At 42.1% G+C, this 20,611-nt stretch overlaps 1 protein-coding gene across 1 annotated transcript in view; it reads right to left on the bottom strand.

The window, feature by feature from the left end:
* Positions 1 to 19,956, bottom strand: part of emid1 (EMI domain containing 1) — a 63,779-nt gene extending 43,823 nt beyond the window's left edge. The window contains exons 1-3 of the mRNA XM_083527497.1: positions 19,403 to 19,956; positions 9,495 to 9,608; positions 9,254 to 9,357 (exon numbers count right to left, since the gene is read on the bottom strand). Of these exons, the coding sequence (XP_083383623.1) occupies positions 9,254 to 9,357; positions 9,495 to 9,608; positions 19,403 to 19,587 (403 nt within the window). The 5' untranslated portion in view covers positions 19,588 to 19,956. The remainder of the gene's footprint in view (positions 1 to 9,253; positions 9,358 to 9,494; positions 9,609 to 19,402) is intronic.
* Between the last annotated feature and the right edge of the window lie 655 nt (positions 19,957 to 20,611).

Below are 20,611 nucleotides of genomic sequence, written 5' to 3'. Positions count from 1 at the left end.
TAAGCCTGCACTAACACACCATCAAAGAAAAGAAACAGAGTTGGATCTCATCTCCAGAGCTTTTCCACAATTTTAAAAAGGTCTTCTGGTTCAAAAGCAGCTGCTGTAATTAGTCGTGCCGAAAAAAAAAAAAAAAAAAACCAAACACAAAGCGATTGAGTAATAACCGCGTTCCCGCCTGATCCACGTCTGCTCCCGGGCTTCGTCTCTTTCGTCCTCTTCACCGCAAAACTACAACTCCAGAAGCAGCTCTGGTTTAAACCCCAATAACCCTCTGGCTTCGGTTCAGCGCTTTCAGATCTCGTTCTCGTAAATGCGCTCTGGGAGCAGACGCGTCTCGACGTGGCACGGCGGTTTCAATAAAAATACAAAAAAATCATAAAAACAACAAAGAAATTTATACAAAAAAATAAATAAATAAAAAAAAAAGCTTTGTGCCCACGAATGACCTCAGCGAGCGAGAGCCAGATAATAAGACGACTCGGAGCGGAACGGAAAAATGGAACAAGCTCTCAAATGTCTTTTCCATGGAGACGGAGACGTGTGCTGGGTTTTAGGGGGAGCAGGGACTCGACATCGCCACCATCAGACGACTTTCTGATCTTATCTCATCGCTCTTACACCAAACAGGAGCAACACCAGCAACAGAGCACAGGACCAGTCTAAAGTCTAAACAAACCTTCAGTCCTTCCGTGGGTTTTACCTTATTTTATTATAATTTTTCTAAATTGTACATTAATACTGAATAATCCAAACTACGAATGAACACATCTGGAATTATGTAGGAAACAAAAACGTGTTCAAGAACCCAGAATATAATTTATATCCCAAATTCTTCAATTTCTTCTTTAGCTTCGATGAAGCTTTGTACACTCTTGGTATTCTCTCATCAGCCTCATGAGGTAGTCACCTAGAATGCTTTTTCAACAATCTTCCCAGAGTTCCCAGAGGTGTTGAGTGCTGGTTGGCTGCTTTTCCTTCACTCTCCATTCTAACTCATTCCAAACCATCTCACCTGGATTTAGATGGTGTGATTGTGGAGGGCAGATCATCAGATGCAGCACTTCATTAATCTCCTTCTTAGACAAAAAGCTCTTTCAGAACCTAGAGGTGTGTCTGGGGTCGTTGTCCTAGTGTCCACTGTACAATTTCCAAAATAAAGAAAAAACACTGAAGGAGGAGGTCTCAGAGCGGAGCCTTGAGGAACTCCTGGCATCCCAATACTAAAAATCACCATGTATTTATCGAAAGCTGTTTCATGTCACTCAATAAACACCGATCAACACAAGCATATGTCGTACATGCTAAGCTAGGCATTTCCATGTTTTCTGATTCTAGTGACATGAAAGTTTTTTTCTGAGCTGCTGTTCCTCAAAACTAATCCACATTATTCAACATCCGACTGATCAGATCAGTCTCACAATGCAAACTAGCAGAAATTCAAAAAAAAAAAAATTTATTCAATGGTTATAAATAATAATTAAAATAAAGTAAATATTTATGCAAAGACGTGTTTAACATCACAGCGACTTATCATTAAAAACGAATCATAATAAAATATAGAAACCGTTTTTGTAAGGTGTGTTTACATTTACATTTGTTGTATTTAGCAGACGTCCGTGTCCAGAGCGACGTACAAAAGTGCTTTGAGTCTCTAGCAGTGAATAAATCTACACTGGAACTCTTAGGAACCTATAGAAATTAATAATTCAGAAAAAATAAATGAATGAATAAAACAAATAAATAAATATAATATAATATATAATAGTTTTATTCCAGAGCTACTTATTATTCAGCAATTTCTTTTTGTAAGATAAAAATGTGCAACTCTGAAGAATATGATGATAAAGAATCCCGCTTGGCCGAGTGAGCCTGATGGAGACGTGACGAACGTGAGAATCTGGGGAAAACAGACGAGTGGATTTTAAAACCAAGTCTGAGTCTAAGGTAGAGGAAAAAAAATAAAAAATAAAAAATAAACCAACAGAATTAAAACAAAAAAATCCCAAAAAACCCTCTTTGCCCGAACTCTCACGTCTCCCTCACGAGCAGATGAGATTTACAAGCTTCTTCTCCATTAAACAGCTCCCTAGACACTGAGCCATAACGAGGAATTGAGCTCAACAAGGCAACGCAGAGCGATAAAATGTGGCGAATGTGATGGAAAAAGTCTGTAAAATAAAATCTGATGAAAGAACTAAACGATGAATTGTATAAAAACGAAGCCAAACATTTCTGTGTGACTAGAATTATAATAAAATCAGCTACAGAAACTTCTGGAAAGCTCGCTTCTTTTGTTTTTGATTTGACATCACATGAGCGCTGAGCCTCGTTACAGCATCAGTGATTCATTCTTTTATAAAACTTTACTAAACAAAGTCAACTTTTAGATTTCACTCAAATCACTCCTTCATTTCTCACTTCTTTTCATAGTTTCTTCTCACTTCTTGTGTGTGTGTCTGCCTTTGTCTCTTTGTCTATGTGTGTGTGTGTGTGTGTGTGTGTGTGTATCTGTGTGTCTCTGTGTCTGTGTGTATATGAGTGTGTATCTGTGTGTGTGTCTGTGTAATTGAGTGTGTATCTGTGTGTCCTTGTGTGCGTGCATCTGTATGTGCGTGTGTGTATCTGTGTATCTTTGTGTGTGTGTGTGTGTGTTTGTTTGTGTGTATATCTGTGTATGTGTACGAGTGTGTGTGTGTGTATGTATATCTGTGTATGAGTGTGTGTGTATCCGTGTGTGTGTGTGTGTGTGCATATCTGTGTATGTGAATGATTGTGTGTGTGTGTGTGTGTGTGTGTGTGTGTGTGTGTGTGTATTTGTTTGTGTGTATATCTGTGTATAAGTGTGTGTGTGAATGATTGTGTGTGTGTGTGTGTGTGTGTGTGTGTGTGTGTGTGTATTTGTTTGTGTGTATATCTGTGTATAAGTGTGTGTGTGAATGATTTTGTGTGTGTGTGTGTGTGTGTGTGTGTGTGTGCGCTCAGTGTTCAGACAGACAGGTTGTTTGATCAGAACAGCACTCAGGTGAGTCTCAGACTCTGAGACTTTGTTCTGAATCTCCAGATGAATGAACCTGAGCTGCAGTGTGATGAATGTCCTCGTTACTGCCGTCTCACCTACAGGCTAAAAAAAGTTCTCCTGGATCAGCTAAAAAAACTGGGTCTCTAACTCCAACTCCACCTGAACAAGATACACACACACACACACACACACACACACACACCTCTTCTAACCTCCAGAAACTGCACTCATTTCTGTCCTCTGTCCATCCTGTCTCCCTCTCTGTCCACCCACCCACTCACTCATTCCATCTCTCTTTGTGGTGTTTGTAAATCCCTACAATAACTCCTTTTTAGAAGAGATCAGGGAGGAACTGCAATCTAAACCTGTCGAGATCTTCTGCCAAAGTTAGCAGTCCTGAGAGAGAGAGAGAGAGAGAGAGAGAGAGAGAGAGAGAGAGAGAGAGAGAGAGAGAGAGAGAGAGAGAGAGAGAGCGGGAGAGACAGACAGAAAGACCTGGCAGCTCTTTGAGGAAACGTGTCTTCTGGATGGTCTCCAGCCTTTCACTTGTTCCCGGGCGCTCATCTTTCTCCACGCTCTCTCAGGCATCGCATCGCGCTGGAGGATCGTCCTGACAGTGTGGCTCTTTAACCTGCGAGTCTGCGAGACTCAACGAGACCCAGTGAGACGCCGCGAGTTCTGCGTTTGATTAGAACTTGGATGTGAGGAGGAAATGACCTAACGATGGAGTCTGGGTTAAAAGCGCGCACGCGCGCACACGCACGCGCACGCACGCACACGCGCACGCACGCACACTGTCCTGGAGCGACACTCAACACGCAATCAATGGCGTTTTAAAGAACATCGGCTCTGAATCATGCACACATTTTTCATGGAAAATCAGTCTCACACACACACACACACACACACGCGCACACGCACACACACACACACACACACACACACACTGCAACAACTAATCAACAAATTTAATCAAATGTGCTCATATTTGGCAACTAATTTCCTATCGAATGATCCGAGTTGAGCTCTGAGAGTAAGGAAATCCAGCAGCACTGCTTTAGAGTCAGGCTGGATTGTGATTGGCTGAAAGAAGTACAGGTGTGAATGCGGGACTGTGATTGGCTGGAAGTTCAGGTAGAAGTGTGTGTCAGTTTTTAGGTATTTCCCCACATTGTGCACCAGCATCTGAGGTCACATTTTCCTCTCCAGTGGCAAGAGCAAACAAATGGCCACAAACAAAAAGTCTCTCACACACACACACACACACACACACACCTGGCTTTTTCAGACCTGAGGACTGTTTAAGTGAAGAACAGAGTCCAGATCTATCATTATCCTTATGTCAAACACACACACACACACACACACACACACACACAGTATTTTGAACGTTACCCCAGTGTGTGAAAACTGTAGTAAGAAAGCAAATCAAATCACTGACTCAAAACATGCAGTGTTTTTTGAGTGTTTTAATTTTGTGAACTCTAGTTGACACACACACACACACACACACACACACACACACACACACACACACACACACACACACACACACACACACACACACACACACACACACACACACACACACACACACACACACACACACACACACACACTCCCCGCTGACCTTTAGTTTTACACTGTGCAGCTGTGAGTTCACTGTTCGGTTTTATAACATTTATGCGATTCGCAGTAAAAAAAAAAAAAATAATAATAACTACCCTCAAATATAAAGATCAAAGACATTTTAATGTTTTTTTTTTTGTTTTGTTTTGTTTTTAAGAAAAAGTCCCTGCAAGTCCTGAATCACGTTTTCCTCTTTAAAAAAAAGCAGAAAAACATCTGTAAATTACGTCTTGGTATTTAAGTATTTATTTTTTGTTGTTTACTTAATTCCTTATTTATTTTTATTATAAATATTAATTTTTTTTAGATTTCATGATTATTTTTATATACATTTATTTAGTATGTTTTTTAAGACAAGTGAACTGGGAAAATTCATCTTTTGAGGAAAAAAACCCTGAAAAATAAGTCTAATAATAATAATAATAATAATAATAATAATTTTTCACTAATAAAAAAAGAAACGTTCCTTTAATAAAGGAACAATAAAGAATGAACGAATGAACACTGAAAAGTCGGTTATATAGTACAGTAGGTAAGATCTACTCTACACACACACACACACACACACACACACACACACACACACACACACACTTCATCTGTTCAGTGGATTCCTGCTCATGTTGTGAGACTGACACACTCCTGACTGCTCTAATCACACTGATTATCTGGATCAGAACCAAAGTTCTGCTCTACATGTTCCCCTGAGCACCATCTCCAACAGACCACATCACTGTGTGTGTGTGTGTGTGTGTGTGTGTGTTTCGATGCGCTGTACATCATACGCTTGGTTGTTCTAATCGTAATCATCTCAGTTTCCTGTGGCTATAACACTCACACACACTCACACACTCACACACTCACACACTCACACACTCACACACTCACACACTCACACACTCACACACTCACACACAACCAAAGATGCAGGAACAGTAAAATGTGTGGATGATTGAAGACAGAATCAGCCTCATCCATGAATTCTTTTACACACACACACACACACACACACACACACACACACACACACACACACACACACACACACACACACACACACACACACACAGCCAAACAATGACATCATCGGATCAGACAGGCTCATCAATGATGAAGATCTTCCAGACATACATATACATATATAAGTGATAGAGAGAGAGAGAGAGAGAGAGAGAGAGAGAGAGAGAGAGAGAGAGAGCGAGAGAGAGAGCACGAGAGAGAGAGAAAGAGCGAGAGAGAGAGAGAGTGAGAGAGAGAGAGTGTAAGTGATATAGACAGGCACATTGTCTCTATAATTCGTCTATGAAATACAGTCTTCTCTTTGGGTGTTTTTTTCTTTTACAGTTAACACTTTATTGCTATATAAAGGTCTATAAATAAACAATAAAAAGCAAAACTAATATATATATATATATATATATACACACATACACATACATATATAAATATATATATATAAATGAATAATAAACATTTTATAAATAAAACAGTACCAGCAGTTTTTCTCAGTTGTTCTGCAGCGTTTCTCAGATCAGAAATGAAATTCTCATAACTACTTGTTCAACATCCACATCAGAACATTTTCTTGTTGCTTTGATAAAAATGTGCTTTGGTACATTAATGTAATAAATTGTGTACGAGTGTCTGCTGTTTCCTACAGTATCAGCAGTTTATGTTCATGTTGATTAAAATACATTCACCTGAATAGTTTTAACCCCAAAACATCTCAGCATCAGTTCACTGTATACGTCATTAAATACAAAACAAGTTTAAACCTGGAATTGATGAATTCCAGTGAACGACATCAGATCAACCAATCATCAACCAGTTCTCTAAAACAGGTCAAAGGTGAATCTCGTGAACCTTCAATTGGCAACAAAACACAGAATTACAATTTCTGAAAATGGATGAAGAACCAGGAAACAAACGGACACTGATACAGTACAAGATTGAATCCTGTTCATCTCTTACAAGCAACATGAATCAAAGATGCCATCAAATAAATCCATTTGTTCTGCTGAAATTCATAGATACCAAACAGAAGAAATTCAGACCTTCTGCATCTTCAAGCCTTTAATCTAAACCATAGTTTATATCAGGAAACACTGAAACTGTGTGCCGTCGTACTGATGACACGACTCAACATGTTAAAGATAGAGTTTGTGAACAATGAGAAAAGAACATGTTGTTCTGATGGCAATGAGATGTTCATTAACAAAAACGTACTATTGAGAAATATTAAAGATGATTCAAGAAACATTCCAAAGCAACTGAGAAAAACTAATACTGAAGAATCCAAACTATGAAAGAACACGTCTGAAATTCTGTAGCCAATAAAACCGTTAAAGAACCCAGAATCTGTTTTATATGTGGCTTTGATGCTCCTGGTGTCCTCTCATCAGAATCACGTGGTCATCACCTGGAATGGGTTTCAAATCACGGGTGTGTCCGATCAAGAGTTCATTACCTTCTTAATGTGCTTTAGAGCTTCAGTTGTCTGAGTGCAGAATCAATATGCATATTAGTGCTACTACAACAACTGTACACATCTATTTTATGCCAAGAAACACACAGGCAAGGAAAGAAAAAAGACATTCTTTCATTACGTTAAGAAATGAAGGTCAGTGAATCCCGAAACATCTCGAAAACTTTAAATTACTCCAAAACAATCAAATGCTATGATGCAAAGGGCACTGATGAAGACTGGCCCAGGAAACCAAGGCCAAGAGCTACCTCTGCAGCAGAAGATAAGCTGATTAGAATTACCAGCTTCAGAAACCACTGATTTAATTTACTGCTTCTCAGAGTTTAAGTGGCAGATATACTTCAAAATCCACTGTTTAGAATGCAGGAGTCAGACCTTCATGATCAAAACGCAGCAAATAAATCATTATTTCAGAAAAACAACAAGCAGAAGAGACTTGCTTGGGACAAGAAACACAAGGAATGAACATTAGATCAGTGGAAAACTCAATCCTTTGGTCTGATAAGATTTTTTTTTTTCTTCGTATCGACGTATGTTTGTTAGATGTTTTAAGGATGAAGGAAAAGCAGCCAACCAGCACTTAACACCTCTGGGAATGACTCAAGATGATTGTTGGAAAACCACTGCAGGTGACAACCTCATGAGGCTGTGTAAAGCTAAACAGAGATCCTTCTGAGAATCTAAAATATAAACCATTTTCTGGGTGCTTTAATATTAATACTGAATCTTAACTATTAAATAATTAATTATGGAATTATGTGGGAATGTGGGGGGGATTATGTGGGGAGAGAGAGAGAGAGCGAGCGAGAGAGAGAGAGAGAGAGAGAGAGCGAGCGAGCGAGCGAGAGAGAGAGAGAGCGAGAGAGAGAGAGAGAGAGAGAGCGAGCGAGAGAGCGAGCGAGAGAGAGAGCGAGAGAGAGAGCGAGAGAGAGAGCGAGAGAGAGAGCGAGAGAGAGAGAGAGAGCGAGAGAGAGAGAGAGAGAGAGAAATTGCAGCATGAGGTCGTCTGTTCCACTTAGGAGAGTCTTTGATCAAACTTATCTCAGAAACACAGATAAGGCTTTAAATTAATCCCTTTTACACACACACACACACACACACACACACACACACACACACACACACACACACACACACATCTCCATCTCTCCTCTAAAAGATTTTTCCTGCAGCTGAGGATGGAGACTCCTCCCCTCCTCCCCAGGCTCCGCCCCTTACTGACTGTACAGAAGTAGTAACCAGTTCCTCTTTACAGGTCTGGTACTGAGACAACACACTACTATCCATCCAGAACCGCACTTTTGGTGTGGCTTTAAAGACACTCTAAATTACATAAAGAGACACATTTTATACACACACACACACACACACACACACACAGAGTATACATTATATATTCAATATATATCTCTCTCTCTCTCTCTCTCTCTCTCTCTCTCTCTCTCTCTCTCTCTCTCTCTCTCTCTCTCTCTCTCTCTCTCTCTCTCTCTCTCTCTCTCTCTCTCTCTCTCTCTCTCTCTCTCATATATATAAAATTTGGATTAATTAAAGCACCCTGCCTTAAACTCTCATTTCAAGGCATTTAGGTTCTGTTGGTTTGCAGTCCACACACACACACACACACACACACACACACACACACACACACACACACACACACACACACAGAGTGTTAAATCTGTGACACATCCAAGTTGTTAAACTGAATTAGTCCCCAAATCATAGTGAGTACAGACTTGCTCTTCCTGTGGGACCTTAAACCTGCCACTCACACCAATTACAGCTCTCACACACACACACACACACACACACACACACACACACACACACACACACACACACACACACACACACACACACACACACACATACACATACACATACACATACAAAACACACACACACGCATACAAACACACACGCGCGCGCGCACGCACACCTACAAACACTGCCAAAGCCGAAGTGTTAGAATCTGGAAGTGCACACTGGACTACATAGCCTCATGTAGGAGAGAAAGGGGGCGTGGCATGTGTATCTATTAGTTATAGTGAAAAAATGAAGGGGGCGTGGCCTGTGTGTCACTCAGAGATACATACATGTACCGATCTCGGTCTTACCTTCCTCACATTGAGCTCCACTAAACCCGGGGCAGCACTTCCACTCCAGAGCTGTGATGGTGCGATACACCACTTTAAAGGAGGGCCGGACCACTGTACGGTAACTGTACACACGCACACACACACACACACACACACACACACACAGTGACATTCAATCTCAGCTTGTAGAACATAGAGAAAATAAAAAACATGGAATAACATCTTAGTGTGTGTGTGTGTGTGGTGTGTGAGACCTTACCTGCCGCTGGTGCATCCCTGCGGCCACCTGCACGTCTGATAAACCCGTTGTAAAGTCGTACCGTTCTGAACCTGACATGTCACCGTCTTCGTAACAGTCTGAGGACACCAGTTCCTGAAAAAAGACGATGTTATTAATTCTGTCTTTATTTGTGTTTAACAGACAAATTGCAGATTGAAGCATAAACTCCTCCCACCTGAAGAAGTTGTGAGAAAATGTTAGCACTGGAGACTCCTTACACAATCACGACGATAGCCACAAGTGCACCGTGTCACCGTGAACAAGATACTGCTATAGAAACCGTTGCTATAGAAACGGAGAATTAATCAACACCTTCTAACCAATTAGAACTCTGCAGTGTATATATAACGACTGTATAACAACACGTGGGTACATGCTACGGCTAGCTGTAGCCTTATCGCTTCTCTCTCACTCCCACACACACACACACACACTGAGGAGCTCTGAGGCGTGCAAGTCTTTTAAAGCCTCTCGGAGATGTTTACGTTTTCTCAGCGGGCCGTGAGAGGAGAACTCCATTCACTATCAATACACACTCCCTTTATTCTCCCACTCAGGGTCAACACGCAGGTCAAGTGTGTGTGTGTGTGTGTGTGTGTGTGTGTGTGTTAGATTAGAGACTCTCTCTCTCGTAGCCTCTTTCCTGCTGAGCTCATTGCTCTTGATGTCGTTCGTTACAAAAGAGCTTTGAGGACTTTATGAAGATAGCACTGCTAAGCTAGCTAGCTAGCATAAAAACCTGCATCCATGCTAGCAAGTCAAAGGCGTAGCATCTGAATGGATACAGTAACTAATTATTATACACACTATGGAGAAAATTGTGGACAACTGACCTTTTTGAACAAAACATTAATCTGTGTTCTACACGCCGTCTCGTACGTGACGTAACGTGTGTGCTATGCTGTCTCAGAGCATGGGGGTGAGGCTAAAGAGAGCATCTGACTGACACTGGAGACTCCTTCCTTCCTTTCTAACCTGAGCATGAATATAAACCCATGCTGCTGTTACAGAGAACATACACACTAACGCACAAACAACCCCCCCCCCCCCCCCGTCTCAAACTTCCTGAGGAGAATTTTCTGTTAAATGTTCATAAACTTTTTTTTTTACTTTCTACCTAGTTATTATTATTATTATTATTATTATTATTATTATTATTATTATTATTATATTCATTGGTTTGTGGGAGGTCAGTGATCAGTGGCGGGCCGATACGACTAAACAGCATAAACATCGTGATCGATATGCCAAGATACAGTTTATTGTGATATCGTTCATATTCAGTGCTACATTCAATTTTAATTAAATAAGCTCTTTTTTTCTTCAATTAGTTTTTTTTTGTTTTTGTTTTTTTACAATTATCTGAACAATACAGTACATCGGGCCTTGTAGAAACTTCAGTACCGTGATATGATATTTCTGTCGTATCATCACATCTCCAGTAAAATACAAAACCACAAAAGTTCTTTTTCTTTGCTTGGAAAGTGAACGTAAAAAATTGGACCAGGAATGAATAAAAAAAAAAACTTGAGCTGAGAGAGAGAGAGAGAGAGAGAGAGAGAGAGAGAGAGAGAGAGAGAGAGAGAGAGAGAGAGAGAGAGAGAAAACAAAAGCCACATTGATAACTTCATCCCTAACGTAATTCCTCATTGGGATTCGCTCCTGCTGTAGAAACACAAACCCAAACAGAGGCTGGGCTTCACCCCCACGCCGCTAATGTGAGAGGAACACATGGAGCACATGGAGCTGATTATATTACACATGTGGCCTGTTATTAACAACCCAGTACAGCACAGAAAACTATTACAATTACACTTACACCCGTGTGTGTGTGTGTGTGTGTGTGTGTGTGATTATATACAGGTGTGTGACAGGACTAGTACAGTCTAGAGGATAAAGGCTTTGACCTTCATTTCATGAATTTCCATGTTCTGATCTGAACTAAAAAAAAAAACAATGAAAAATCTAACGAACATAAACATCTATCTATCTATCTATCTATCTATCTATCTATCTATCTATCTATCTATCTATCTATCTATCTATCATATAGGCATTACTGTATTTGGGGTTGCATATTATATAATTATTTATTTATTTGTTTAAAATATTGCATTTTATTAATATTTTAATATTTATTTTAAACATTTTACTATTGTAATATTTGCGTTATTATAAAAAAGAAAAAAACACCTAAAACAGCAATGATAAAACTTTTACATTTTACTTTTTTAAATTACATTATAAAATATATATATAATTAAATAATATTTTTATTATTTTATTGTCACATATAATTCTTTTTTTAATTTTCAATAGAATTCAAGTATAACTCAAACAACAACATAACATATAACAAATCTTTAAAATATATAATTATTATAAATGTTTCAAAAAGAAATATTTTTACATAAATATTAACAATGCACAGTTTATTATATTAACTGTCATTTTAATAATAATTCACGTTCATACAATGACAATTATTAAAGTTAAAATCTGAAATATTATTTATATTAAACCATAATGTTCATATTTATTATCATATTTATCGTTTATATTACAGTTTTGAAAATGTGATCTTATTGATGACATGGCAGGTCTGAACATTAAGTCCAGGATAAACGATGTACTCTGAATCATCTGTGTGTCACGTCGTATTTCACCACAGAAAAAACCCATTGCTTCATACTTCAGTCCGTATTTTTTATACCTTGTTTGAAAAAAAAGCCTAATCTGGCAACCACAGATCACAGGTTTGAACTTAATCTATGGACCTCAAAAATGCTCTGTGTGTGCGTGTGTGTGTGTGTGTGTAAAACTGTGCTACGGGGACCTGCGTGTACGGATGTGTGTAATACTTGAAGGATGGTTCTAGGGGCGCCGGTCTCCTTGGTAACCATTGCCATGCCTGTACGCTAACAGATCCCACATGTAGGAGGGAGAACGAGAACGAACCCTGCATCCTGCTACACCGGCCTCAAACATTTCAGCAATTTCCCCAAACTTTAAACAGAAACACAGCCAGAACCACACACACACACACACACACACACACACACACACACACACACACACACACACACACACACAGACAGTACATGCCAGAATGTATAATGAGCCTACATGTAAACAAACAAAAGTTTTTGCCCCCTTACACACTTTCCAGACCACAGAGCCGCAGGAGCAGCTGGTCTCCTCAGTGAGAGTCGTGCAGCACACACCTAAAAAATAACCTGATTATTCAAGCACACAATATGCTTCATCTTCTCACAGTATGACAAGATCTCTCAGAGATCCTACTTAACCCTCAGAGTTCCAACTGGACTGGCAGAGCTCCCACCAGAGTTCTTGCTGAACCCTCAGAGTTCCTACTGGAGTTCTTAATGAACCCTCAACTACACACTGTACTCTATTATATCCACTCCACTCAAATCTATACTCTACCCTTCACTGTACTCTTATATCCACACTATAAGGACCTCTAAAAGGAGCGCAAAACAAACAAATCATCTCATGACCAAGTCCCACACTCAGTGCCCTTCCCCGCCTCGACCCTTCCCTGCCTCAACCCTGCCCCAGAACGCAACCCCAGCGTGGGCTCAGGATCTCGCAACGCTTTTTCCCCTTTTTTCCTTCTCTTGATTTTCATTGTTTGCTCATTTTTTTATTACTCCACAAAAACGTGTACAATGCTGTAATTAGCTGCACTCAGACCATCAGCGCATGTGTGTGTGTGTGTGTGTGTGTGTGTGTGTGTGACTGAACGTTTTTGACACATACATTCATGTTCAGCTCTCGGCTCTGAGAACATTACACTCAACGTAAAAGCGTTAAACATGATGCAACACCTCACACAAAGCCGAGCCGAGAGTGTTGACAAATCCCTGTGGCTTCACACACACACACACACACACACACACACACACACACACACACACACACACACACACACACACACACACACAGTAGTTAAACGAATGTATTTATACACTATACAGTCACATGCAAAACTGACTGAAAAAAACAAATATGCATTTAATAAAAAATTATTTTACATCACTGATGAAAAAACTAACAGGAATAAAACAAAAACACTCCTAGGAGACTCCAGTGCCTTTTTCTGAACTTCTTCTGGCTGCTCCCGTTAGGTGGATCATTCGTCTCCATACCACCCTGTCCTCTACATCTGCCTCTTTTACACCAACCACCTGCATGTCTTCCCTCACCACATCCATAAACCTCCTCCTTGTCTCCATCCTCAGCATTCTCCTACTAATATACCCCATGTCCCTCCTCTGCACATGTCCAAACCATCTCAATCTCACCTCCCTCACCTTGTCTCCAAAACGTCCTACATGTGCTGTCCCTCTAATAAACTCATTTCTAATCCTGTCCATCGTTGTCACTCCTAATGAACATTTCAGCTGGTCTCTGTCTGACCTCCTCCTTCAACCTGTCCATCAACACTGCAAACAGAAAAGGGCTCAGAGCCGATCCTTGATGCAGTTCCACCTCCACCTTGAACCAGTCTGTCGTTCCTACTGCACACTTCACTGCTGTCACACGGTCCTGCACCACCCTCACATACTTCCTCACACAATACCACAACTCCTCTCTCCACCCTGTCCTACACTTTCTCTAAATCCACAAACACAATGCAACTCCTTCTGACCTTCTCTATACTTCTCCATCAACATTTTCAAAGCGAATAATGCATCTGTGGTGCTCTTCCTCGGCATGAAACCATACTGTTGCTCACAGATGGTCACCTCTTCTCTCAGCCTGGCTTCCACTACTCTTTCCCATAACTTCATGGTGTGACTGATCAACTTAATTCCCCTGTAGTTACTGCAGATCTGCACATCTCCTTTATTCTTAAAGATCGGTACCAGCACACTCCTTCTCCATTCCTCAGGCATCCTCTCCCCTTCCAGAATCCTGTTAAACATCTTGTTATAAACTCCACTGCATCTCTTCTAAACATCTCCACGCTTCTACCGGTATGTCATCTGGTCCAACCGACTTACCACTCTTTATCCTCTTAATCACTGCTCTCACTTCCTCTTTACTAATCCTATCCACTTCTTGCGTCACACTCTTCTCACTAGTCTACACATTTCCATCTCCATCCTTTACTGCTCTAACTTGCAGCACATCCTTCCCAGCTCGGATCCTCTGCCTGGACAATCAGAACAAATCCTTTTCTCCTTCTCTAGTGTTCAACCTCACATACAGCTCCTCATATGCCTTTTCCTTGACTTTCACCACATCCCTCTTTACCTGCTGCTGCATCTCCTTGTTCTCCTGCCTTCTTTTCTCATCACTCTGTCGATCCCAATTCTGTTTCTCCAACCTCTTTCTCCTTCTGCTCTCCTGCACTTCCTCATTCCAGAACCACATCTCTTTGTCTTTCTTTCTATTTCCAGATGTTACACCATCTAGCTGCCTCCCTCATCACTTCTGCAGTAGTTCCACAATCATTCAGCACCTCTTCACCACCACCGATCTCCTGTCTGACCTCTTCCCTGAACTTGTTTAACCTTTATTTTTGTATTTTATTTTTAGTGTGAACCTCACACTACAGTCTTCCTCCTTTAGTTTCCACCATCTTATTCTTCTTTCAGTCCTCTCTCTCCTCCTCTTCTTCTTTTCCTCCAAAACCATCCTACAGACCACCATCTGATGCTGTCTAGCTACACTGTCCCCCGCCAACACCTTACAGTCTCCAATCTCCTTCAGGTTGCATCTCCTGCATAGAACATAATCCACCTGTGTGCACCTTCCTCCACTCTTATACGTCACCCTATGATCCTCCTTCTTCTTAAAATACGTGTTCACCACTGCCATTTTCATCCTTTTAGCAAAATCTACCACCATCTGCCCTTCCACATTCCTCTCCTTAAGACCATACCTACCCATCATCTCAGTTCCCTTCTACCACTTCATCTAACTCACTCCAGAATCTTTCCTTCTCCTCCATCTCACAGCCGACTTGTGGAGCATAAACACTGATGACATTTATCATCATCCCTTCAGCTTCACGTTCATCACCCTATCAGAAACTCTCTTCACCTCCACTACACTCTTACTGTACTCTTCCTTCAGAATCCCCCCTACACCATTTCTCTTTCCATCCACACCATGATAGAACAGTTTAAACACCTCCAATGTTCCTGCTCTTACTCCCTTTCCACTTGGTCTCCTGAACACACAGCATATCTACCTTTCTCCTCTCCATCATATCAGCTCCCTCTCTCCCTTTACCCGTCATAGTACCAACCCAAACTTCCACTTCTCCTCCACTTCTCCTTTCCCTGCCGTCTCTGTAGACGTCTTCCTCCTCTCCTTCTCCTCCTTTAGCCAACAGTAGCCCAATTTACACCAGTACCCTGTTGTTAACGATACCCGTGATGGTTGTTGGTAATCCAGGCCTCAACCGATCCGCTATGAAATTCTGATTCCTGATCCACATATTAGATTTGGTACATGTTTTACGCTGGATGTCCTTCATAACACAACCCTCAACATTTTTCCGAGCTTGAGACCGACACTAAGAGTCACCTGACCTGTGCAACACTAATGACTGGGTTTCTCCATTTTCTGAACCGTTGACACAAAGTCAGAGACACACAATTGTGTAAGATGTCTTTGGTTGCAGGAGCATGAAATTTTCTCTTCACTTGAACTTGGAGACCCAAATCCTAAAGGACATGCCAATCTTCTGCTCAGGTGCCCACAACATCTAAAACCACACAATGATCTGAGACCTTCATGCCGTTTTTATATTGTATGAACACTGATGCACTGAGGCTACAGTCCAATTCTGAAGAGGACACACACACACACACACACACATATATGCAATAAACCATGAATGAACAGATCCAAGCAGAAAAAATGCTGAAAGCAGCACCAAATTCAGAATGTGTGTGTGTGTGTGTGTGTGTGTGTGTGTGTGTGTGAGGACACTAACCCAGAGTGGGAGGGAAGGAGGGAGATAGAGAGACTAAGATAGAAAGAGAAAGAGAGCAGCAGACTGACAGTTATGGCCAAAGACCAAAAAAAGAAAGAGTGGGAGGAGAAGAGAAAAAAAGAAAAAGGCAAGAAAGCCCAGATTAGAGACGTAATAGGGAAAACAAAACGATAAAAGCAGCACTCAAAGAAAGAAAGAAAGAAAGAAAGAAAGAAAGGGCGGCGAGAAAGAAAGACAGGAAGTCATTCAATCATCCTGTTACTTTCGCGGCCGTCCCACGGGTTCAGTAAAAAAAGGGAATAGAACCCAATTAGGTCCAGGCTGAGGGTCCCGGGGCGACGTCCTGCTCCAAGGGACAACAAAGATTAATGAAGTGGTGAAAGAAAGTGTCACGGGAGAGAATTACGAGGCGGAGGAGTGTGGAGAAGAAGGAGGAGAAGAAGGAGGAGGATCCTTAACATGTCCACAAGGTCATAGCACTAATAGAGTGCACGGGGTGGGGGAGGGGTGCAGACGTAAACCGTCTCAGTGAGCTGTCTGGGTTTGAGAATGGAGAAGAAGAAGTAGAGATGCTGTGTGATTCTGAAGAAGGTTCCTTGCTCTGGATCAACAGACGCCTGAGGGGTCTATCCATAATTGCAGATGCACAGACGCAGGAAAGCAGACACCTCGTCCCTGCGGCGTGGCGTGTAGGTGTCTCCCCAGTCCTGGGTTACATTCCTGAGCTCAATACGTCTCTCCTGATACCTAGAACTGAAGTTTTGCTGCTCCAATGTCAGCATCCAGAACTTTACTGGACATGGTGGCTCCATTGGGAGTCCTTAGAAACACCAAGATCTTTAACTCTATATAACCCTTAAGTTTGTGGACACCTGAGCATTTAGTTTCTCAAATAGCCATTACCTTGGATGAAAAGGACCCATCTGTCTGATGCTCTCAAAACTCCCAGAATGCACTGCTCTCATTAGTAGAGAGTAAAATTCCAGAGGTGCTCCAGCTGTGTGTGTTTGCTAAACACCGTGTGTCCGAGTGACAGGAGGAGATAAACTCACAGCGAGAGGAGACTACAGGCATTCGCCCACACCTGCGCGCGCGCGCACACACACACACACACACACACACACACACACACACACACACACACACACACACACACTTACTCTCTCTCTCTCTCTCTCTCTCTGGGTAAATATTTGTATGTATGACGGAGGTCGGATTTCGGCCACACGCTAGTTTTTTACGCGAGATCACAGACTGGAAATAAGTCGTTTAGCATACAATCTGCCAACTTCCTTTCAAAGCCACACACACACACACACACACACACACACACACACACACACACACACACACACACACACACACACACACACACCACACACACACCACACACACACACACACACACACACACACCACGTCTTTAACGAGACACATCACGCCTGTAACGTGAATCTTATCCTCTGCATGATGACACACTGACCGAGCACATGTGTGTGTGTTTGTGTGTGTGTGTGTGGGTGGGTGTGTGTGTGTGTGGGTGGGTGTGTGTAGGGTGTTTGGTTTGGTCTGTGTATGGATTAGGATAAGAGCTTCAGAGATCAGGATTATAATTAGAGCTTTAGAAATCAAGATCAGGATGAGGGCTTCAGAGTTCAGAATCAGGTAGGGTTTTGAAGATCAAGATCAGGAGGTTAAGATCAGGTAGATCTTCAGAGTTTAGGATTAGAACAAGAGTTTTAGTGATCAGGTTGAAAGCGTCAGAGATCAGGATCAGGATCAGGATCAGGATGTATAAAGTGGAGGCTGATCTCAGACCAGCATCTTTCCAGCCTGCTGTGGGGAAGAAATGTCATGTCGTCTAATCTTCTCTAAATCCTGTAGAGTGTAAGAGATGCTGCTGGGACCCACCACCACACACACACACACACACACACACACACACACACACACACACGAAGGGACAAAAGGAGGAGAAATAATTTGGATGGTTTGAGATTTTGGCCTTTTCAAGAAAGCTCAAACCTGAACCTGTGTGAGATCCTTCAGAGTGAGGGGATGAACCCCAGACCTGCTGCAGTGCATTAAGACAGACAGCAGGAGACACTGGAGGAGGTGTGAATGTGATAAACTGAACATCAGACTCACAACACAAGATGAAGAGATGGGAAAGGAAGGACTGAGACTCCTCACTGAGAAAGTTCCTCAGTTTACAAACCCTGAATACACTGCTGATGTATCGCTCCAGAAACATGGTAAAGTTTCGTGATACTGTGCTTGGTGTCGTATTGTATCACTCCACCACTGAAACACCTTTAACACGGCTACGTGCAGAGCAACTTTACTCATCACACTGATCATCTACATCCACTTCAGCGTGGGCTTCAGAAACAAAGAAAGGACGAAAGAAAGATATAAATATAAGAAGCATGAAAGGATGAAAGATTTAAACCCAGGTTCCATTGAAAGCAGGTCAGAAGAGCCACGTTACCGTGGAGATCACACCAGGGTTCCACTCCAACACCCTAGAAGACCAGGTTCCTCAGATGTTCTCCTGCTGAGCGCTGAGTGATTACACTTCTTTACTGTTCTGTTCTGAAGAGCCCATAGGGGTTTACTCTGAGCCTCACTGAAGTGGAATATTTCACACTCTTTTACTTCCTTCATGCTTGTTTTCTTTACACCAGGCAGTGATTTAGATCCTGGAGGAACTTGTTATACACCTGGAACCTTCTGCTGTTCTCTCATCTGAACCTATAAAACAAGCTTTCAGCCCTGGTGCTCTGATCTGTTCAGGTTTATTCCCTGCACTGGGTCACGTGTGTGATCAGGACCACCAGCATGGAGGAGCTGGAGAAAGAGGTGAAGGTGCGAAAACTTTTGCACTTGAGTTAGAAAAAGAAAAGAAGTACCTTCTGCTCGGGTCTTTGTTGGGTGAGGTTCCGGTTCGGTAGCTGTACACTCCCGGTCCCCAGGTCCCCGTGACCCCACACACCAAACACACCAGCAGCTGCAGCAGCACGAGCAGGAACCGGCGCGAGCTCCAGGAACCGCACAGGCGGAGCGCAGACACCGAGCTTACGGGACACGCGCCCATCACCGCGACGTCCAACAAACACACACACACACACACACACACACACACAGAGCGAAGCTGAGCTCGTGCTGATGTTGCCCGCAGGCAGGTCACAAAGAAAACCGAATCTTCTTTAAAAAAAAAAAAAAAAAAGTAGAAAATGTTTAGTCGGGAGTCGCGCGCGCACAAAATAGGGAACAACAATGAAACAAAAAATGATAAAAAAAAACCGCGACTTTGTTTCCGAAATTCAGCAGGAAGGAACCGCACACGTGTGAAGAGCAGAGACGAGAAGAGAAGAGAAGTTGCTCCTCACATCTTCAGCACTTTTGACACGAGCACGCCGACAGAGCTGCTTTATAGCGTCCCCGCGGTGTGTGTGTGTGTGTGCGCGTGGGGGCGTGTTTTTAGAGCGTGTTGAGGACCAATTGTCCCCGCGAGGACTGAAATATCTGGCAGCAGGAGGATCATTGTGATGGTGGTCCTCACCGAGAAGATAAAAAAAAAAGTTTTTTATTGGATTATTATAATACATTCTTTTATTGGAAAATAAACAACTTTCTGAGTTTGGACTTAGATGTCAATGGAAGGTCCTCATAAACGTAGTAATGTGTGTGTGTGTGTGTGTGTGTGTGTGTGTGTGTGTGAGAGCATGCAATTCTTCAGCCAACCCCATTCCTTCACACAGCTTCCTCTCTAATCACTCACACTCTCCCTCACACACACACACACACACACACACACACACACACACACACACACACTGGCTGAGTCCCCAGACTCCACAACTCCCCCACTAACACAATGTCAAATCGCAACACCGCCCCCCACCACACACACACACACACACACACACACACACACACAACCTGCTGTCACGGCAGTGTTCCAGAAACTACACGCGACTGCAGTAAAACATGTTACTAATATAGTAATTAGTGCTAATTATCGTAGCTACAGCGCCACCAAGAGGCATTTAAAACTCTTTGGTTATACACGTTTATCCAGATGTGTACACATCAGCGCACGAGCACGAATCCAACCC

Source organism: Silurus aristotelis (genome assembly GCF_946808225.1).
Source record: "Silurus aristotelis genome assembly, chromosome: 23".
Classification (NCBI taxonomy): domain Eukaryota; kingdom Metazoa; phylum Chordata; class Actinopteri; order Siluriformes; family Siluridae; genus Silurus; species Silurus aristotelis.
Note: the sequence above shows the minus strand (reverse complement) of the source record. Positions and strands in the feature narration are given on the sequence as shown.